This window comes from Hemitrygon akajei, chromosome 3, assembly GCF_048418815.1.
Source record: "Hemitrygon akajei chromosome 3, sHemAka1.3, whole genome shotgun sequence".
Lineage (NCBI taxonomy): Eukaryota > Metazoa > Chordata > Chondrichthyes > Myliobatiformes > Dasyatidae > Hemitrygon > Hemitrygon akajei.
In genome coordinates, this window is record NC_133126.1 from 118,728,738 (window position 1) to 118,751,787 (window position 23,050).

At 44.5% G+C, this 23,050-nt stretch overlaps 1 protein-coding gene across 1 annotated transcript in view; it reads right to left on the minus strand.

Annotated features, from left to right (window-relative positions):
• Positions 1 to 23,050, minus strand: part of LOC140725332 (uncharacterized) — a 348,409-nt gene that overhangs the window by 71,372 nt on the left and 253,987 nt on the right. The window contains exons 29-30 of the mRNA XM_073040660.1: positions 21,544 to 21,664; positions 8,918 to 9,081 (exon numbers count right to left, since the gene is read on the minus strand). Coding sequence (XP_072896761.1) covers positions 8,918 to 9,081; positions 21,544 to 21,664 — 285 coding nt within the window. The remainder of the gene's footprint in view (positions 1 to 8,917; positions 9,082 to 21,543; positions 21,665 to 23,050) is intronic.

Sequence of the window (23,050 nt, forward strand, 5' to 3'; positions counted from 1 at the left end):
CGGAAGATGTTGAATCCTCGTGGGTTGAGTTAAGAAACTGCAAGGGTACAAGGACCCTGATGGCAGATATATACAGGTCTCCCAATAGTAGCTGGAATGTGGATCACAGATTACAACAGGAAATTGAAAAGGCGTGTCTAAAGAGCAACGTTATGATAGTCATGGGAGATTTTAACATGCACGTTGATTGGAAAATCAGGTTGGTAATGAATCTCAAGAGAGTGAGTTGGTTGAATGCCTACGAGATGGCTTTTTACAGCAGTTTGTCGTTGAGCCTATGAGGGGATCAGCTATACTGGATTGGGTGTTATGTAATGAACCTGAGGTGATTAGGGAGTTTAAGGTAAAAGAGACCTTAGGAACCATGATCACAATATGAGTGAGTTCAACTTGAAATTTGATAGGGAGAAAGTAAAGTCTGACATAGCAGTATTTCAGTGGAGTAAGGGAAATTACAGTGGTATGAGAGAGGAGTTGGCCAAAGTTAAATTGGAAGGAGCTGCTAGCAGGGATAACAGCAGAGCAGCAATGGAGTGAGTATTGGGGAAAAATGTGGAAGGTGCAGGACAGATGTATTACTCAAATACTCAAATGGCAGAATAGTACAACTGTGGCTAACAAGGGAAGTCAAAGCTAATGTAAAAGCAAAAGAGAGAGCATACAACAAAGCAAAAATTAATGGGAAGATAATAGCAGTGTGTCAGATGTTGAAGGGAGTGAGGGAAGAGAAGCGAGTGCAGTTACTTTTACAAAGGAGAAGCTGCTCAAAAAGCTGAAAGACCTGAGGGTACATAAGTCACCCAGATCAGGTGAACTACACCCTAGTGTTCTGAAAGAGGAAGCAGTAGAGATTGTGGAGGCATTGGTAATGATCTTTCAAAAATCACTGGACTCTGGCATGGTGCTAGAGGACTGGAAAATTGCAAATGTCACTCCATTCTTTGAGAAAGGATGAAGGCAGCAGAAAGCAAAAAGACCAGATGGACTGACCTCAGTGGTTGGGAAGATGATGGAATCATTTGTTAAGGATGAGGCCATGGAGTACTTGGTGACAGAGGTCAAGATAGGACAAAGTCAGCATGGTTTCCTGCAGGGAAAATCCTGCCTGACAAACCTGTTGGAATTCTTTGTGGAGATTACATGTAGGATAGATAAAGGGGATGTAGTGGATGTTGTATATTTGGACTTTCAGAAGGCCTTTGACAAGGTGCCACACATGAGGCTGCTTACCAAGTTAAGAGCCCATAGTATTACAGGAAAGTTATTAACATGGTTAGAGCATTGGCTGCTTGGTAGGAGGCAGCGAGTGGGAATAAAAGGATCCTTTTCTGGTTGGCTGCCAGTGACTAGTGGTGTTCTGCAGGGATCGGTGTTGGGACCACTTCTTTTTATGCTGTATATATATGATTTAGAAGATGGAATAGATGGCTTTGTTGCCAAGTTTGCAGATGATATGAAGGTTGGTGGAGGGGCAGATAGTACTAAGGAAACAGGTAGGATGCAGAAGAAATTAGACAGATTAGGAGAATGGGGAAGAGTGGAGAATGCAATACAATGTTGGAAAATGCATTGTCATGCACTTTGGTAGTAGAAACTAATGTGCAGGCTATTTTCTAAGCAGGGAGAAAATCCAAAAAACTGAGATTAAAAAGGACTTGGGAGTCCTTGTGCAGTCCCCCCTAAAGGTTAACTTGCAGGTTGACTTGGTGGTGAGGAAGGCAAATACAACGTTAGCATTCATTTCAAAAGGTCTAGAATAAAAGAGCAGGGATGTGATGCTGAGGCTTTATAAGGCACTGGTGAGGCCTCACCTTGAGTATTGTGAACAGATTTGACCTCCTCATCTAAGAAAAGATGTGCTGGCATTGGAGCAAGTCCAGAGGCAGTTCACAAGGATGATTTCGGGAATGGAAGGGCTATTATACGAGGAACTCTGGGTCCGTACTTATTGGAATTTAGAAGGATGGGAGGGGTGGGATCTCATTGAAACCTTTCAAATGTTGAAAGGTCTAGACAGAGTAGATGTGGAAGGGATGTTTCCCATAGTGGGGAAGTCTGGGACAAGAGGGCAAAGCCTCAGGATAGAGGGGTGTCCATTTAAAAAAGCGATGCCGGGAAATTTCTTTAGCCAGAGGATAGTGAATTTGTGGAATTTACCACAGATAGCTGTGGAGGCCAGGTTGTTGGGTGTATTTATAGGTTCATGTTTGGACCTGGTATGAAAGGTTATTGAGAGAAGGCCGGGGAATGTGATTGAGGAGGTGAAAAAGGATCAGCCATGATTCAATGGTGGAGCAGAGTCGATGGGCCAAATAATCTAATTCTGCTCCTATGTCTTGTGGTCTTATGGTCTTATGGAATTTGTGCCACATCATTGTGAGATATACTGCAGAACTACAGCAATGTGCATTTGTAATTTTGATACAATGATTACTACTAAAAGCCAATTATAGTGGATGAAAACAATGTCATCATCTCATGTAGAACATACCATCTGTAACTGAGTGTGTTGGCTTCTCTGGTTAGAGGAACTTGATCACTGTTACAGCACCATCAAGAACAGTTAATGTGCCTTCCTACACTCGCACACTGGCAAATCTGATCATCTGGCTGTACTTGCACACCCAGCATCGAGGCACAGACTGAAGACTGCAACGCTGATGGTGAGGGCCATGATGGTATGGTCAAAAGAGGATGCAGTGTTTACAGAACTATGCAGGTGAGTGTGTGCCTTCAAGAGCATACTGCATTTTCCCAAGCCAGACTCAGAGCCTTAGGGCTAGATCTGGTGTGTTCGGAATTGATGATCCAGAATCATTCAAGAAGCCCAGGAATGACCTATGAAGACTATTGTGAGAGCAACCAGGCAACTCCATGTGAAATGAGTGACACGATCAGGTGTACAGCAGCTGAGGCAGGGCTTGCATGCATTTGCTCCTGATAAGGCAACACCTAACAGCATAAATGGCATAATGCTTCACTTTCTGATGAGCTCAAAGCCTTTTATGCAGGTTTTGAAAAGGAGAATAACACTGCACCGTTCAGATCCCCAGAGCATCCAGTGACTTGATCTGTCTTGGATGCTGATGTTAAACACATCCTTCACAAGAGTCAGGCCCTGTTGGTGTTCCTGGCCCGAGACTGAAGATCGGTGCTAACCAACGGGCTGGAACACTCGTTCAACCTCTCACTCCTGTAGTCTGAGGTTCCCACCGGCTTCAAAGGAATAGTGCTCAAGAAGGGCAGGGCAGCCACCTCAATAAGTACCCACCAGTAGTATGTACATCTACTGTGATGAAGTGCTTGGAGCAGTTGGTGACAGCCAGAATAAACTCTTGCCCGAGCAAGGTCCTGGACTTGCTGCAATTCACCTATGGTTGCAACTGGTCCTCAGCAGATGCAACCTCACTGGCTTTCCACTCTGCTTTGGAGCATTCAAAAGAGGTGCCAGGCTGCTGTTTACTGATTACAATTTGCCATTCAATATGATCATCCCCTGACTGGGAGACCACAGAAAGTACCGTTCAGTGATACCACCTCCTCCTCGCTGACAATTGACACAGGCACATCCCAAGGATGTATGCTTCTCCCTCTCTTCTACTTTTTTTACACTCATGACTGTGTGGCTAGGCTTTGTACTTCCATCGTTTATAAATTCACAAATGACAGCTCTGTTATCAGCAAAATCCAAATGGCAACAAGGAGCCATACAGGAATGAAATAAATCAGCAGAGTTGGGTGGTATTGCAACAGCAACCTCACACTCAACATAAGTAAGAACAAGGTATTGATTGTAGGGTAAGTCAGGAGAATGAACTAGTCCTCATTAAGGGGTCAGCAGTGGAAAAAGTGTGCAGTTCTTGGAGGTCAACAGCTTAAAGGATCTGTTCTGGGCCCAACACATTGATGCAATCATGAGAAAAGTACAACTTTACTTCATTATGAGATTCAGAGATTTGGTCTGTTACTTGCTAACCTCTGTAGATGTATGGTGGACACCACCTTGACTGGTTGCATCACAGTCTGCAAAGGAGTCTCCAATGCATGGGATTGCACAAGGATGTACAGGGTTGTAGACTCAACCTACTACATCACAGGCACATTGCTCCCCACCACTGAGGACATCTTCAAGAGGTGGTGCCTCAAGAAGGCATTATCTGTTACTAAGAAGCCTCACCACCTGGAACATAGCATTTTTTCATTTTTACTACCATCACAGAGGAGGTGCAAGAGCTTGAAGACCCATTTAGAAATAGCTTCTTCTCTCTCCCATCAGATTTCTGAATGGTCCATGGCACTACCTCATTATTCTTTTCTTTTTTTGCACTATTCATTTATTTTGTAATTTATTTTGTTATTGCACATTACTGCTGCTGCAAAACACCAAATTTCATATCATATAAGAGAGTGGTAATAAATTTGATTTGGATGCTTACGTATTTACATCTTACATACATGATCATTTTATGTGAGGATCACTACAAATGCAAAAGACTTTTGGTCAGATAACCTCACCAACAGCACTAAGCTGCATTTGTGTGTAGATAAATGGTAAAACCTGGAATGAAATAAAATTTGATGGGAATTTGGGGAGAATAAAATGGGTTAGTGAAGGATTAGTGCAAATGGTCGGTTGATGGTCAGTACAATGCTCGTGAGAGCCTGTTTCTTTCTGTATCTTCCTATGACTCAATTATTTCAGTTTCCAATCCAAGTGTTTCCATCAGCTTAACAATATGTCTTAGAAATACAGCTGGAAGTCATTAAGAAGAATGTTTTTTCAATTAACCTAACTGCCAAATTTTCCTGATAAATGCCCTTGTTGAAAGTGATACAAATTTAAAGGATTAACTTTATTATCTTAATTAATATATATTACCTTTGTAAATTGGAGGAAATGCTGAATATGCACAATTCTTGTAATAATCATTGATTTAAAATTTTCCTATTTCAACTTTATATTCATTCAAAACCAATATTAATCTCTTTCTGATCTTTTCTAGTACATCACATCTACTTCCTATATCATTATTTAACTGACGATGTTCATCAACACTGAAAACTTTCAAGTCGGACCTTCACAGAGAACAGTAAGACCCTGGGGAGTGTTATGGACTAGAGGAGTGTAGGAGTATAAGTATACAGTTCCCTGAAAGTAGTGTTGCAAGTTGGGTAGTGAAGAAGACTTTTGACATACTGGCCTTCATCACCTATGGCACTGAGTTTTGATATTAGTATTTTATTTTGCAGTTGTGCAACACATTGGTGAGGCTGCATTTGGAATACTGTAATACTGGCATTTTGGAGTTGCACTGTAGAGAGTATCCTGACTAGCTGCTTCATGGCGTGATATGGAAACAGCAATGCCCATGAACGGAAAAGCCTACAAAAAATTATGGCACATCCCAGTCCATCACAGGCAAAGCCCTCTCCACAAATTAGCTCATCTACAAGGAGCACTGCCATAAGAAAGCAGCATTCAACATCAAGGACCAACACCATCCAGGCCATACTCTCTTCTCAAGTCTTCAATTGGGTAGGAAGTATAGGAGCCTTAGGTTCCACACAACCAAGTTCAGGAATAGCAATCAGGTTCTTGAACCAGCATAAATTGCGTAACTTCACTCACCTTAACTCTGAACGAATTTCACAACTTATGAACTGACTTTCAAGGACTCTACAATTGATGTTCTCAGTATTATCAATCAAATTAATTAATTAATCAATCAATCAATTTTTGTGCAGCTTGTCTTCTTTTGCACACTAGTTGTTGTTGTTTTTCATTGATTCTGAAACAAGAAAGTCTGCAGATGCTGGAAATTCAAGCAACACACACAAAGTGCTGGAGGAACTCAGCAAGCCAGACTGTATCTATGGAAATGAGTGCCTCCAGCATCTTGTGTGTGTTGCTTTTCATTGATTCTGTTGTATGTTTCAGTTCTACTGTGAACACTAGAAAATGAATCTCAAGGTCACATACGGAGACATATATGTAAACAAGAGAAAATCTGCAGATGTTGGAAATCCAAGCAACACACACAAAATGTTGGAGGAACTCAGGCAGTATCTATGGAAAAGAGTACAGTCGATGTTTCGGACCAAGACCCTTCAGCAAGCTGGACTGGAAGAAAAAAAGATGAGGAGTTAGAGTTAGAAGGTGAGGGAGTCAAAGGGTTAAAATTTACTTTAAAAAGTACAGAAAATGCTTGGACACTTCTTTCCAGTATTTTTCAAGACTCGGACATGTCAAAAACATATGGATTAGTGAAGCCTCTCCATTGTTACATCTATCACAATAGGGAGGTATATCCGGATAAAAACGAGATAGCTTGTCTTTGGACATGTGGACCCTGTGGTCCCTTTGAGTGCTTTGTTTGGTATTGTTGGAGAAAAAGGCAAAACTTTGGAGACACCTGATTTGCATATATTGGCTTTTATTTCTCTTATAGCTAGGAGGGCGGTGTTGCTTAAATGAAAAGATGTTGCTCCACCTACTCATGCTCAATGGTTATGTGATGCTATGTCACGCTTAAATTTAGAGAAGATCCATTCTTCAAATTCTGATTCTAACCAAGACTTTCAAACATTGTGGGGACCAGTTTTGAACTATTTTCAAAACCTTTGATTTGGTGTTGAAGTACAGATGTTGGCTAATAACACAAATCATTATGTGATAAGGATCTTTTTCCATCTTTCTTCCTTTACCAAACAGCTTCAATCTTCGTAGTGGGTTTAGATTCTCTTTTTATAATAAAATTATTACAATTCAAATTACATTTAATTAATGTATGTGTTTGATTATGAATATCGGGTACTACGATTGCAAGTGTGATTTAAATATAATGTATTCGGTACTATTCTATCTTTTTTTTGATTCATAATATATACAGTCGGCCTTCCATATCCGGGAGTTCTGCATGTGCGAATTCACCAACCGTGAATCGAGAAAACCCTTCCAGCACTTGTTGTTCGAGCATGTACAGACTTTTTTTCCTTGTCATTATTCCCTAAACAATGCAGTATAATAACTACTTTACATAGCATTTACATTCTATTAGGTATTATAAGTAATCTAGAGATGATTTAAAGTATACGGGAGGATGTGTGTAGGTTATCGTGAATCGGGATCGAAAAAAATTGTAAGTTCTCTTACTAAGTAAGTCGGAACAGGTACATCCGGTATTAGTTAGTGTCAGTTAGTCAAACGTTTGTCTTAGTATATAGTATATATTTTACCTTTCTATGTATATAAAACACTTAAGAACATATGTTTCAGCACCAGGCTCGGGAACAGAAATTCCCGAGTTCAATCCAGTGACAGATCGCTCCCGAGCGCGCTCTCCATCCGTGCCCGGTTGATGTGGAGGATCAGAAACCCAAAACCCAATAATTAAACCACTGTGTTGCTTAGTAATAATTGTAGCTTTCATCAGGGCAGGGCTTTTCTCACTTTATCCTTTAAAATTGTTCCGATCGTTGACCGACTGTAGCCTAATGCTTTTCCAATGACCGATGGTGTTTCATCTCTTTCTGATTGCTTTATTATTTCCACTTTATTTTCAATTGTGATCGTGATTATTTTCATGAACAGAAACACTGTGGATTCAGAGCTCTGCTGCCGGGTCCTAATGTCCACCGCACTGAGACAGGTTAAATAAGGTCTGGGGTTCCGCTGGGTCCTAAGGTCCACCGGATTGAGACAGGTTGAATAAGGGACTTGAGCATCCACCTTTTTTTGGTATCCGCGAGGGGTCCCGGAACCAATCCCTCGAGGATAAGGAGGTCCAACTGTATCCTCATGTACTCTATGTGAACATTAATAAAAATATTGAAAAAGAAAAAAATAGAAAAAGAAGGTGAGGGAGGAAAGAGAGAAACACAAGGTGATAGGTAAAACAGGAGGTGGAGAGAAAGGGTGTGAAGTAAAGAGCTGGGAAGTTGATTGGTGAGAGAGATACAGAGCTGGAGAAGGGTGAATCTACAAACATATTTGGAGAGGACAGAATGCCATGGAAGAAAGAAAAGGGGGAGGAGCACTAGTGGAGGTGATGGACAGGCAATCTGGTAATGCCCCTCCCCCAACTTCACCATTCCCCATCTCCCTTTTCCTCTCTCACCTTATCTCCTTGTCTGCCCATCGCCTTCACAGCTCTTTACTCCTCCCCCCCCCATGGTTTTACCTATCACCTTGTTTATTTCCCTCTCCCACCTTCCTAACTCTGGCTCCTCATCTTTTTTTCACCAGTCCTGCTGAAGAGACTCAGCCTGAAATGTCTACTCTTTTCCAAAGATGCTGCCTGGCCTGCTCAGTTCCTTCAGCATTTTGTGTGTGTGTGACATATATATATACTCTGATCATGAATTTACTTTGAACTTTGAATATTGTATTCAGTTTTGGTCACCCTGCTATAGGAAAGATCCCATTAAGCTAGAAAGAGTGCAGAAAAATATCTACAACAATGTTGCCAGGATTCAAGGAACTGAATTATCGATAGGAGCTCAGCAGGCTAATATCAGTGATGTGTAGAAAGATGTGGGGTGATCTCATAAAGATGTATAATATCAAGAGGGGCATAGATAGGGTGAATTTACACAGTCTTTTTACCAAAGTTGGGTACCAAAGAATGAGAGGGCACAGGTTTAAGATGAGAGGGGAGAGATTTAATAGGATATATGGACTGAGCTGCCAGTGGAAATGGTTAGAGGCATGTGTGTTAACAACATTTAAATTGAACTTGGACAGGCACATGAATAGAAAGATTTTGAGGGATATGGGTCAAATGCCAACTCCAGGGCACAGTAAACATCATTGCTTGGACCGATGGGTAACAATGTGAGTATTAGACCAAATACACTGATGCATCAGCTCTGTGCTGGTTGTAGGGCACTGACCAACTGCCCCTTTGACAACTCTTACCTGGTGAGCCTGCCTCTCCCCTTCAGATGACTGAAGACTCTGCTCCAAAGTGGCTACCCGCTCAGCTAGGGCCTTCTTCTCTCTCTCTGCGCGTTTATTGGTCTCTTCTTGCAGCACCAGCGCAGTCTGAGCATTGCTCAACCGTCCTTCCAATCCACGCTTCCCTTTGAAACAAAGTAAGGAAACTGAGAGTCTGGAACTTCAGAGGCAAAGTGCCAAGATACAAGTCTCCAGCCATCCAGCTGTTCCACCTCAGATATCTACCATAGGAGTTATGGACTAAGGGGTGAAGGTTGTTAAACATCTCCATCCCATTCCATGATTGAACTAAAACATCGCTCTTCCTTTGCCCCGGCTCACATACTTTATCTCTGAGCCCGCGCGCCTCGATCCCTTCCAAATCTGCATCATTAAATAGCTGGACCGAGAGCAATTTTCAAACCTTGCGACCAGCGTTAGAAAGCACGGGTGAAATGTCAGGATTAATATGGGTGGGTGCCCACTGGTCAGCATGGGCGCAATGGGTCATATGGTCCTTTTCCACGCTGTGTGACGGTGTTAATGAAAACAAGAATGCAGGATAATTAGGCATGTTAATAAGGAATGACATTGGTTCAAAAGGTCAGGATGATGGAGATAAGTAAGAACAAGAAACACTGATGGGAACAGCTAATAAACAACAGACACTCTCTTCAAGAGAAGCTTGTAGGAGAGGTACGGGAGACTAATATTTATAAAGATAGGTAAATCAAACTGCTTGTTAGAAAAACAAATTCATAAATTGTATTTGGTTCATTTAAACACTAGATCATGGAGGAAACGAAAGGGCAGGTTATTTCATACCCCACTGTGAGCAATGAGACAGGGTTAGTTAATCATGTGATAAGGGATCCCAAAAGGGAAAGTGATCACAATTTTATATAGTTTTGAATTGTTTGAGGATAATACTTAACATCTTTCCAGCATTTTCTGTTTTTATTTTAGATTCTCAGAATCTGTAGCTTCTTTTATTTTCATTTAGGACAAACATACATTTGAGAAATAAATTCATCATTGGAGAAGAGACACTTCTCAGGGTAACTGAAGATGTTGAGGATAGTATTAGGTTAAAAGATTACATTAGATTAGATTACAATGGTTCCAGTAAGTGTAGTGTTATTTTTTAGAAACCATCAAATGTGAGCAAAAAGAATGATACAGAGGGATGGGGTAAATAAGAGTAAGTTACTGATTGTGGACTTCAGAAAAGGGAGGATGAAGGAACACAAACCAGTCCTCATCAAGGGATTAGAAGTGGAAAGGGTGAACAATTTCAAGTTTCTGGGTATCAACATCTCTGCGGATCTATCCTGGGCCCAGCATATCAATGCAGTTATGAAGAAGGCACAGCAGTGATTATATTTCATTTTGAGGAGATTTGGTATGTCTGCAAAGACACTACCAATTTCCACCAATGCACCATGCAGAGCATTCTAACTGCTTGTATCATCGTCTGGTATGGGGAGAGTGGGGGGCACTGCAAAGAATGGAAGTAAGCTGCAGAGAGCTGTGAACGCAAATCAGCTCCATCATGACCTCCCTAGCATCCAGGACATCTTCGACGAGTCATGCCTCAAATAGGCAGCATCCATCATTAAGGACCCCATCACCCCAGGATATGCCTTCTTCTCATTGCTACCATCAGGAAGGAGGTACAGGAGCCTGGAGGCACACACACAATGATTCTTCCCTTCTGCCATCCAATTTCTGAATGGACAATGAACCCATGAACACTACCTCACTACTGTCTTTTTTTTTGGCATTATTTATTTAATAAATAAGTAAGTGTGAGCATGTATGTGTGTGTGTATATATATATATACACACACACAAACATACACTTAGTGTAATTCACAGTTTTCTCTATTATTATTCATTGCAATGTACTGCTGCTGCAACAACAACACATTTCACGTTTGCCGATTATATTAAATCCAATTCTGATTCTGATGAATTATCAAAATAATTAAAGCTGCAACAACTGTGGAAAAAGAACATCAAAGGAAAAAATAGAATATTAATAGTAAAGGAAGTAAAAAACTAAACAGGAATGAGAATGGCACAAGATGCCAATGGTTCTTGGTCTTCCCTGTAGAACCAGTAGAAAACTAATAATTTAACAAGAGTAAAGGACTTGATATCAGTAAAGAGTATGTAACAGAGAAATTAATGGGATTAAAAATTGACAAATGATCCAATGACCAACATGCTAGGATCATAAGAAGGACAACAAAAGAGATAACAAAAGTGATTGCTTTAAAAGTAATCATTGAAAAAATCTGTAAAGATTCCTGTGGGCTGGAGAATAGGAAAATTGTCACTTTCAAGAATGGGTAGAGAGAGTTTAGGCAACTATAGACCAGTCATCTCACATCAGCCTTTGAAGAGATGCTGCTGCTCGCTACTAAAAGGATGTCAACAAGACACAGCTAAAGTGAATTAATTAGATAATGGTTTCATTAAAGGGAAATCATGTTTGCCAAAACTGATTGGGTTTTATTTTATGATATAATAAGCAGGATATCATTGAATGAGTAATATCTAGATTTTCTTGTTTGATAAATAACAGTGGGATTGGCAATAATAAATTAGTATGGTTAAGAATCAGAAGCACACATGTAACGCTCTGTAAGGTTTCACTGCTAATGTAATGGCCTCTCTGTAATGTTTCACTGCTAATGTAATGGTTTCTCTGTAGCAGCAGTGTTTGTGCTATGACTAGAGATAACAGGGGCTTTGGAATGTGCACCATCTAATGAGAGGTGTGTTGTTTCTTCTTGTGTGTCTGAGAGAAGGTATTTGTGAGCTTTTTGTTGGTGAGAGATGAAGGGAGAAGATGCAAGTGGAGAGAGTTGGTAGAATGCTGGATGGAGTGGACTTGAAGTGAGAGTCCATCAGTCGACGACGTTCAGAGGAGGCCGATGGGGAACGAATGGACGGACAACCATGAGCTCCAACATGCACATCAGACTGTTATATAAAAAATGGGCCCTTTTTCTTTACTAACCCTATAGTCAGATTAAGAACTATAAACCTCAATTGTTTAATTGTATAGTGTCTGTCTGATATTTTGCAGTACTGATTTGTAACTGAGCAACACATCATGCAGCATCCATACAAATGAGATTTCTCAGTTTGGCTGGGTCAGAGGCAGTCTTCCCCTAGACAGTGCATGCCGGCCGACCCTGAGGGTTACAAATGTGGGGGCTCATCCGGGATTGATTCCTATGAGGTTGTGCGATTGCCCTGAGCATTGAACTAGTGGGTTGCATGCTGGTATGGATGCTACCGGGGTATGCCTCTGTGGGGTTACAGGTAACTAATGTGTGCATGTTGACTAGGGTGGATATTTGTACTCCAGATGAATTGTTAATTCCACTTTTGAGTACTGTTAAAGCTGTTGGCAAAGCCACGATTGCAGGATGGAGGTTTGATAAAATGACAGGCTCAGACCTTGTTTTAGCACTGATGTAATGGCGGTGGAACTGCCCACTGCTATCGGTGCCTTGGGGAGACAGGACCATGGCCTGCCCATACTGTCAGGGAGGAGGGAAGTATAGCGGAGCGAGCCGAATCACATGTCGAGCTTCCCGTAGCTGGGAGCAGAGACTTCAAAGACAGGATTCTATCATTTCAGAGGAGTGAAGGGAAGGAGTGGTCGGATTTGGAATATCTAATTAGTCCCTGTCCCCTAGGGAAGAGTGAGAGTTCTGAGCCGTTAACCTCTTCGGTGAATAAGTGGTCCAGTTCACAGGCAGAGGGTCCCCACTGGAAGCTAAGAATATTCTCTGGAATATCGCCCACTCCCGAGGGGGAAGAGGGGTATGAGACTTGGGTGGGGCAGACCTCTCAGTTGCCAGATGAGTGGCAGTGCTCTGATGATGTAAAGTGACAGAGATTGGTTGGGAGTTTGAGGGGATTGGCTGCTGACGTGATGAGAGTTATGAAAACACAGCAACCCCTAGCCAACACTGCCAATTATCTGGGAGTACTGGAGAACACCGTTGGCGTGACAGGGAGCCCAATGAAGCTCATGACGGTGTTTCAGAACATGCAGCAGGAGAAACGGGGAGAAGCTTTCTGCTTACATTTTCTGGCTTGAGAGGCAGCTAAGTTGCTTGTGGCACAGAGGGATCATTCAGGCGGTTGAGAATGGACTAGATAGCCAAGGGCGCCCAGTCCCAGGGCCTGATTTCTTGGGGTCTCCAACTGTCTTGTAAGATGCACTCCACTTCCTCTTCTGTTGAGCTGATTAGAGGGGTATGTGAGGAGGAGAACATGTTGGAGGTGTGGGAGGGCTCTGTCAGCAGGGTACAGTCCTCGGTAGTAGCCCTGGGTGGTGGAACGACCACGGCTAACCCAACCCGAGGGATGGTAAAGGAGATCATGGCAGACTTGAGACCCGAGATGTCCTGGGTGTTAAAAGTGGGTGTGGAACCCCCACCCCCCCATTATGATGGGACTGATGGAGAGGGGGATCCCCTAAGGGGACGGACTATACAGTGGGCTGTGGGTGGCCGGGGTTCCATGTTATGGGGAGAGGCGGGTATTGTTTGTTATACTGTGGTGAAGAGGGACACTTCAGGCAGGAGTGTGAATGGTGGGAAGCCCCTTGGAGAGTGAGTCCCTGGGTACCTAAGCAGAGAGAGATGTCGGGAAACTTAGAGGAGACCCAGTGAGGGAACGGCCTGGTGTCTCTGGGGGAACACGTTCCCAGCAATGTACCAAGGAACTCCCGAAAGCGAAAGGACCTATTCCTGAATACTTAGTGGGTCCATGCTCCAGTGTGTCGCTACGGATAGAGGGTATTTCCATACTCAACACCGGGTCGCAGGTCACGTTGTTGTACCATTTGTTTTACAACCGGTATCTGAAGCATTTACCATTGACACCATTCAGGGCACTGGAGATCTGGGATCTTAGTGCTGGTGATTATCCGTATGATGGATACTTGTCAGTGAAGCTGGAGTCCTCAGAGGCCGATGTGGGAGTGTCTGGTGCTGGTTTGTCCGGACCCCATTGAGAAGGGTGGTGTTTCAATTCTGGTGGGGACCAACACCCCTATTGTGAAGAGGCTAATGGGGGCCTGCAAGGAGAAGGCTGGTGAGAACTTTCTGGGAACATTGTCCATGCACCCAGTGTTTCGAGCTGCTTTTGAGGAAATGTGTGGCTGCACTGGGCCAGATACCGAATTTAGACGAGGGACTGCATGGTTCACCCATCGAAACCAATTGTGTTATGGCCCACGGAAGTAGCGAGAGTGATGGAGACTGCTAAATTTTCTGGTGCCTAAGAGTGAGACCCTCTTGGTGAATGCTTTGGAAGACCACGAGGGGGAGTCAGGATTTCTGGCTGGGGTACTGATGAGGCCCAAACTGTAGAAACCCTGGATCTTATAGGTGGGCAGGATGGCAGTGATTGTCAGGAACACTACGAAGAGGGAGGTCAACTTCAAGCAGGAGATGCCCTTGGCGCATCTGTTCCTGGTGACGGTCACGTCTAGTGTCCTTGTAAGACAAGCTGGGGAGAAACTATTGGACAAAAGAAGGAAGTTGCCTGCTGAGTCATTCAACTTCTGGAACTCTCCAGTTCCTGCGAGTGGGAAGAGGAGATTGGTAGAGAAGACGTTGAAGCTGGTAGTGTCTCTTCCACTGACGAGTTTGATATAGGTTGTTCCAAGAGCACTTGTCACACTATTCGGGTGACTGAGGACACCCTGTTCAGAGAGAGGTCAAGGATACTGTCCCCTGCCGAGGTGGAGGACATTTGGCAGCATTTGTGTAAGTTGAAGGAAGCTGGGATCATCACCAAGTCCCGAAGCCCCTATGCATCCTCAATAGCAGTGGCCACAAAGAAGAATAGGAAGGTACAGATGTGTGTGGACTATAAGACTCTGAACAGGCGTACCGTCCCCAACCAGTATACTATCCCGAGGACTGAAGACATGCTGGCCTGTCTGAGTGGTGCAAAATGGTTCAGTGTTCTGGACTTGAGGAGTGGATATTACCAGATCCCCATGAGCGAGGGCGACAAAGAGAAGATGGCATTTAAATGTCCCCTGGGATTCAGGGGATGCTCCAGGGCATATTGGGAGCCCCTGCAAACTTCCAACAGATCATGGAGAAGATGGTGGGGGATATGAATTTACTTGAGGTAGTGGTGTATCTGGATGACCTTATAGTGTTTGGGTCCACTTTGGAAGAACATGAAGTGATGCTACAGAAGGTGCTGGGCCGCCTGAAAGATGAAGGATTAAAACATTCCCTGGACAAGTGCTAATGTCTGTTAGCTATATTGGGCACATAGTCTCACGGAGGGTGTAGCTACAGATCTGGCTAAGAGAGAGGTAGTGACCACTTGGCCAAGACCTCAGACTGTGAGCTCTCTGCATTCATTCCTCGAGTTCAGCTCTTTGTGAAGGGCTACGTGAAAGTGAGTCACCGTTGAATCAGCTTCTGTGTGGTTACCCTCCCTTAGTGAAGAAAGGGAGGGGGATAAAAGGGAAAATAGGGAGGGTGGAGGGTATCTTAGCCCGTCAGAGCCCTTTGGCCTGAGGTGGGATGCAAAATGTGAAGAGGTCTTTCAGTCGCTGAAGGAGCTGCTGACCCAGGCGCTGATTGCCGTATGAAATGCACACCGATTCCAGCTGAAAGGGTTTAGGGGCGTCCTGTATCAGTATCAGGGCACCGGTTTGAGACCTGTTGTGTTTGTCAGCCAGAGTCTGTCGCCCTCTAAGAAAAACTATCCCACACACAAATTGGAGTTTCTGGCTTTGAAATGGGTGGTGGTGGATAAGCTGAGTGACTACCTCTGTGGGGTCAAATTTGAGGTGAGGACGGGCAACAACTCCCTAACTTATATCCTGACCTCGGTGCAACTGGATGCCACAGGCCATCGGTGGTTGGCAGCGTTGTTTGCCTGTGATTTCAGCCTGAAGTACCGACCATGGAGCCGGAACATTGATACAGATGCTTTGTCCCAACGGGCACATGATGGACTGGACAGGAACGAGGAGTGGGAAAGCTTTCCTGCCCCGTGTCAGTTTGCCATCACCATGACGGCAGAGGCAAAAGAGAGGCATGATCGAGCAGCGGATCAATTGGGAGCTTCAGATGGGATCAATTGATGACGCCATTCCACAAGTTTACTGTAACCTGACTATCCTGAAAACAAGCCAGTTACCGGAGTTGAGACCTTTGGAAGTGGCAGCTGCTCAGCGAGATAACCCGGGCATTGGTAAGAATTGGTTAGTGGTCAAAAGGGGAGATATGGCTCAGGCGGTGAAGATGAAACATACAGTGGTACCTCCATTACTGAGAGAATGGCATTGGTTTGAGTTGAGGAACCAGGTCACGTTACCTTTAGACTGACCTCGGCGTTGCCAGCTGGTTCTGCTGGAGAAGTATCAGAGGATTGCATTGAAGTCACTTCAGATGATTCTGGACATTTGGGGGTTGAAAGGACTGATGGGTTGATCAGAGACCAGTGTTACTGGCCCCAGATGAAGCTGGAGGTCGAAAAATACTGCAAGTCATGCATTCGATGCATATGGAGGAAGACACTGCCTACGCGTGCAGCTCCTTTGACCCATTTGCAGAGTGCGGGGCCCTTGGACCTGGTCTGTTTGGATTTCCTGTCAACAGAACCCAATGCCGACAACACGGCGAATATCTTAGTCATCACAGATCACTACACCAGATCTGCGCAGGCTTCTCCTACCAAGGACTAGAGGGCGCCCACAATGGCTAAAGTGTAATGGGAGAAGTATTTAATTTATTATGGCCGTCCCAGGTGGATACATAGTGGTCAGGGATGGGTTTTTGAGAACAGGCTCATCCATGAGTTACTGGGCATGCTTGGAGTCGAGAAGTCGAGAACCATGCCCTATCACCCACAGGGTGATCCCCAGCCAGAGAGGTTTCATTAGACCTTGATAGACATGCTCGGGACCCTGGAGATCAGCAAGAAGAGGAGGTGGAGTCAACATATTGGACATCTGGTCCAGTTACAACTGTACCCAAATTAAGCTACCGGGTACTCACCGTACTGTCTGATGTTTGGGCGTGAGGCGTGGTTGCCCATTGACCTTTGTTTTGGGACTGACGAGGGCCGACCTACCACTGAAGACTTATCTGAAGTATGTGTCTGATATGAGAAGGAAACTGAAAAGGGCTTATGAATTAGCTGAGGTTGCAGCTGCCAAGCAGAATCAAGGAAATAAGAGGTGGTAGGATCAAAAGGTGAGGTCCTCCCAACTCCTACTGGGAGACCAAGTCCTCATAAGGAATTTGGAGCTACCTGGGAAGCATAAGCTGTTTGATCACTAGGCAGCTACACCCTGGGTAGTGGAGAGTCAGATGGCAAACCTGCTAGTTTTTCAGGTGAAACCAGAGGATGGAAATGGGCCAGTCAAGATTCTTCATCGGAACCATTTTCTGCCTCTGGGACAAGAGGCGCAGGTAGACCCAGAGCCCGACCTGAAGCCTACACCTAGTAAGAGGACTCTGCGGAGATGCGGGGTGACTGCAGGGCCAACAGCAGCAGAGTTTAGGCCGGCTCCCACCCTTGAGAGGGATATTGATTCGGAGATGAGGACCTGGATGTGTGGTATATTGTACCTTTTGCTAACTCCCCATTGACTGAGGAAGAGACTGAGTCAGGTGAAATTGGTGGGTGGAGGGTCTATCTGTGAATAGCCTAGGTTGCAGCGTGACCCTGCAAACAATGAAGTGGGGCTTGGGTCCAAGTTGCAGGTGAGCATGAGTGATAGGTGATAGGATTGCATTGAAGTCACTTCAGATGATTCTGGACATTTGGGGGTTGAAAGGACTGATGGGTTGACCAGACAGGTAGACCATAAGTATCCCCAGTAGTGTCAGAACCTGAAGAATTAGGTGAGGGGGTGTGGAGGTCTCAGAGAATTAGACCACTGGATAGGTTGGCCTATGTAGCAATGGGGTAACAGAGTGTGGCCCCTACTGTTTTGGGGAGCTATGCCACTGCCTTTTACACCTGGGTTGGACTGTGTGTTTTGCAGGAAGGGTTGGCAAATTATCTCAACATCATGAGGACATGACTAAATTTGGTGGGGGGGGGAGAGTGTAACGCTCTGTAAAGTTTCATTGCTAATGTAATGGTTTCTCTGTAATGTTTCACTGCTAATGTAATGGTTTCTCTGTAGCAGCAGTGTTTGTACTATGACTAGAGATAACAGGGGCTTTAGAATGTGTGCTATCCAATGAGAGGCATGTCGTTTCTTCTTGTGTGTCTGAGAGAAGGTATTCGTGGTCTTTTCTCCGTGAGAGATGAAGGGAGAAGTTGCAAGTGGAGAGAGTCGGTAGACTGCAGGACTGAGTGGACTTGGAGCAAGGGTTCGAGAGTTGACGACGCTCGGAAGAGTTTGATGGGGAACGACTGGGCGGAACCATGAGCTTCAACGTGCACGTTAGACTGTTTCATTAATGTGCACCCTTTTTCTTCTCATTTTCTTTACTAACCCTATAGTCAGATTAAGAATTATAAAGCTCATTTGTTTAATTGCATATGGTGTCTGTCTGACATTTTGCAGTGCAAATTCGTAACCCGGCAACACATCATGCAGCATCCACACAAACAAGATTTCTCAGTTTGGCTGGGCTGGAGGCTGTCTTCCCCTAAACAAACGCATGCGGGCCAAACCTGAAGGTTACACACATAAATTAGTCTTTTTAAGCTTGGCAGACAAATATTTTTGTAGTACAGAGGATCAGTAGAATGCCCAACTGTAATGACAGATGAAAGGGCAGTGCCATTTATCCAGGCTTGCAAGTGAGTAGCTACAATTTAACTGAACAGCACAAGGATAACAAATTGAGTATAATATGGAGAAATATGTTATTTAGCTTGGGTCAGAAGACTTGAAAACAAAATACTTATTAAATGACAAATAAAAGAAAATGTTGGCTCACAGAAGGGGTCAGATGTAGTGTGCGGTGGCACACAAAATGCTGCAAGTTAACGTGGAAATAAAGCAAGTGATAAATACGACAAGCAGCATGTTGGCCTTTGTTACAACTGGCGTGATGTGTTTTGTTTCATTTGTGTTGGAATACAAAGATTCAGATTCAGATTTATTCATAATGTGTACATCGAAACATGCAAGGAACTGCGTTGCTTGTGTTAACAGCCAACACAACACACATTCTTGTGCCAACAAAGTAAGGATATTTCACTGTAATTATACACACATTTGAGTACTGTAGGCCATTTTGATGGTCTCTATGGAATATACCCTTAGGATGATGCAATGCAGATTCACTGGGTTAATTTATGGGATACTGCTGTACAGAGGACTAGCCAATACTCCCAGGAATTTAAAGAGAGGAAAGATAACTCTTGTGGAAGCACATATGTTTCTGTAAAGGGAAGTATAGGGGAAGTAAGAAACTTCTCTGCTCTGAACAAGGATCATTTTGTCATAAAGGGGGGCATTGGGAATGGACCCAAATGCAGGACACAGACACTGAAGTACTAGGAACAGGACGGGACAAAACTAAAGGACAGGACAGGTCACAGACTAGGCTAGGGAAGCAGGACCAGGACGAGGGACTGGGAACAAGGAGCCTGAGTGTGGACTCCGAGCCCGAGACTGGACAAGGGCCCAGAACCTGGGTCTTGACTCAGGCTCGGGCCCCAGACCATGTGAAGACGTGACGAAGCCTGAATTCTTGGAGCTGGAGGCTTGAGGCTGGGGTCTTGAGGCTTGCATAACTCGGAGGCTGGAGCTTGGAGGCAGACTAGGATCTGTACTTCCTAAGAAGGTTGGCGTCATTCAATGTCTGTAGTGAGATGCTGAAGATGTTCTATAGGTCAGTTGTGGAGAGCGCCCTCTTCTTTGTGGTGGCGTGTTGGGGAGGAAGCATTAAGAAGAGGGACGCCTCACGTCTTAATAAGCTGGTAAGGAAGGCGGGCTCTGTCGTGGGCAAAGTACTCGAGAGTTTAACATCGGTAGCTGAGCGAAGGGCGCTGAGTAGGCTACGGTCAATTATGGAAAACTCTGAACATCCTCTACATAGCACCATCCCGAGACAGAGAAGCAGTTTCAGCGACAGGTTACTATCGATGCAATGCTCCTCAGACAGGATGAAGAGGTCAATACTCCCCAATGCCATTAGGCTTTACAATTCTACCGCCAGGACTTAAGAACTTTTTAAAAGCTATTATTAATGCTTTTTGAGATAGTGATTTAGATGCATATCATATTTTTTTTTACTGAGTTAAGTATTGTATGTAATTAGTTTTGCTACAAGTGTATGGGACATTGGAAAAAAAGTTGAATTTCCCCATGGGGATGAATAAAGTATCTATCTATCTATCTATCATAGAGCCAGGACTTCTCCTTCGACAAGCCGAGACTCAACTTTCACTCCACACCAAGGTGGGGCAGGTCTATCCATCGGGTAATGGCAGAACAGCCAGACTTACCCCACAGGGCAAGGACAGGAAGAGACAAACACCAAAGAACAACAGACAGTTCCACCTCTGCATCGGGGTTGCTCTGAGTCACAGTTACAGCCAGCAACCTTGGCTGGCTACAGAAACAACCAGATCCCTACCTAGTTCAGAGTGGCTGACCCAGCTGGCCTGGGAAACAGCTGAATCCATACCACAGTGACAGCTTTGACTACTGACAGCAAGGCTCCAAGAAGTAATGGTTCTCCAACTCAGCCTAAAGATGGCAAGTGGCCGTTCTAGCCTTTCACTGGCCATTTGCTCCCAGGGAATCTTGACAAGACAACCCCCCAACCACACTCAATCCCAGGGCTACTGATATACCCAGCCCCAAGATGAGCATCAGGTGCTTATGATTAAGTCCAACCGAAACAAAGGGACAGCCGGAGGACCCGGAGTCCGCGGACCGGACCGTGAACCGGAATGCGGACTTCGGACTGGACCATGACACATTTAGAGTTCTGTACTGGGGTGGTTTGTTTCACTGGTGCAACTGAGGACTTTAAAGTGTACACAAACACACACACACACACACACACACACACACACACACACACACACACACACACACACACACACACACACACACACACACACACACACACACACACACACACACACACACACACACCAACAAAGTTCTGACAGGGGATTAAAGATCTGAATTTCTTCTCTCTCCACAGGTATTACCTGACTTGCTGTGTGTTTCCAGAACTTCCTGTTTTTATTTATTTTATTTTATAAGGTTTTGAGCTTCAGTTTGTCTGGAACAAGAATTCCAGCATCCCATTCTTATGCTTTCCATTGTCACTCCAGTGGTGATCAAGCTAATTTAGTACAGTCCATGTAACCAATCCTGTTTAGTATGGTGATAATGCTATGTTTAAGTTAGCAAACAGTTCACCCAAAAGTCTTGAATGATAATCCTGCGATCCCAGTTCTAATCCCACTATGCGAAATGTAAAATTTAAATGAGTTAAAAGATTGGGCAGCTGTAAACTGGAATGTTGTAAACACCCAACTGGTTCAGGATAGAAGATTACCCATTCTTAACCAGTCTGGCTTCATGTGATCACTTAAGAGATCAGGCCACTCACCTTCCTCTGCCTCGGTCAGGGATTTCTGGAGCTGTTGAATGTGTCCTTTCATCCGCTCTCGCTCAGTTTCCATTTGTGACAGCTTCTGAGTCAGTTTTACCAGCTGAGTATGAGCCTCATCCTAAATGAGGAAGCCAACAACAAGTCTTAAAAGTTGTCTTGACTGTCCATGAAGGCATATAGAGCCTGGCAGTGCAAAGCTCAGTAAGTTACCAAACTATTACTAATATTCTTCAGGGAAGAATATTTGACTTGGTTGTCTGATCTGGCCCATATGAGATTGCTCCATATGAGCAAACCCGAAGAAATCCGCAGATGCTGGAAATTCAAACAACACACACAAAATGCTGGTGGAACACAGCAGGCCAGGCAGCATCTATAGGAGAAGCACTGTTGATGTTTCGGGCCGAGACCCTTCGTTAGGACAAACTGAAAGGAAAGATAGTAAGAAATTTTAAAGTAGTGGGGGGAGGGGGAAATGCGAAATGATAGGAGAAGACCGGAGGGGGTGGGATGAAGCTAAGAGCTGGAAAGGTGATTGGCGAAAGTGATACAGAGCTGGAGAAGGGAAAGGATCATGGGACGGGAGGCCTCAGGAGAAAGAAAGGGGGAGGGGTGGGGAAGCACCAGAGGGAGATGGAGAACAGGCAGAGAGATGGGCAGAGAGAGAGAAAAAAACCAACTAAATATGTCAGGGATGGGGTAAGAAGGGGAGGAGGGGCATTAACGGAAGTTAGAGAAGTCAATGTTCATGCCATCAGGTTGGAGGCTACCCAGCCGGTATATAAGGTGTTGTTCCTCCAACCTGAGTTTGGATTCATTTTGACAGTAGAGGAGGCCATGGATAGACATATCGGAATAGGAATGGGACGTGGAATTAAAATGTATGGCCACTGGGAGATCCTGCTTTCTCTGGTGGTCTCCCAGTCTGCGTCAGGTCTCACCAATATATAAAAGGCCACACCGGGGGCACCAGATGCAGTATACCACACCAGCCGACTCACAGGTGAAGTGTCGCCTCACCTGGAAGGACTGTCTGGGGCCGTGAATGGTGGTGAGGGAGGAAGTGTAAGGGCAGGTGTAGCACTTGTTCCGCTTACAAGGACAAGTGCCAGGAGGGAGATCGGTGGGAAGGGCTGGGGGTGGGGGGGGGGGGGGGACCAGGTCCATTTCTGACACCTCCCTGCCCTTTCTTGATCTTTCTGTCTCCATCTCTGGAGAAGGCTTATCTACTGATATCTACTATAAGCCTACAGACTCTCACAGCTACCTGGACTATTCCTCTTCCCACCCTGTCTCTTACAAAAATGCTATCCCCTTCTCACAATTCCTCCGTCTCTGCCGCATCTACTCTCAGGATGAGGCTTTTCATTCCAGGACGAAGGAGATGTCTTCCTTTTTTAAACAAAGGGGCTTCCCTTCTTCCACCATCAACTCTGCTCTCAAATGCATCTTTCCTCTTTCCCACACATCTGCTCTCACCCCATCCACCCATCACCCCACTCGT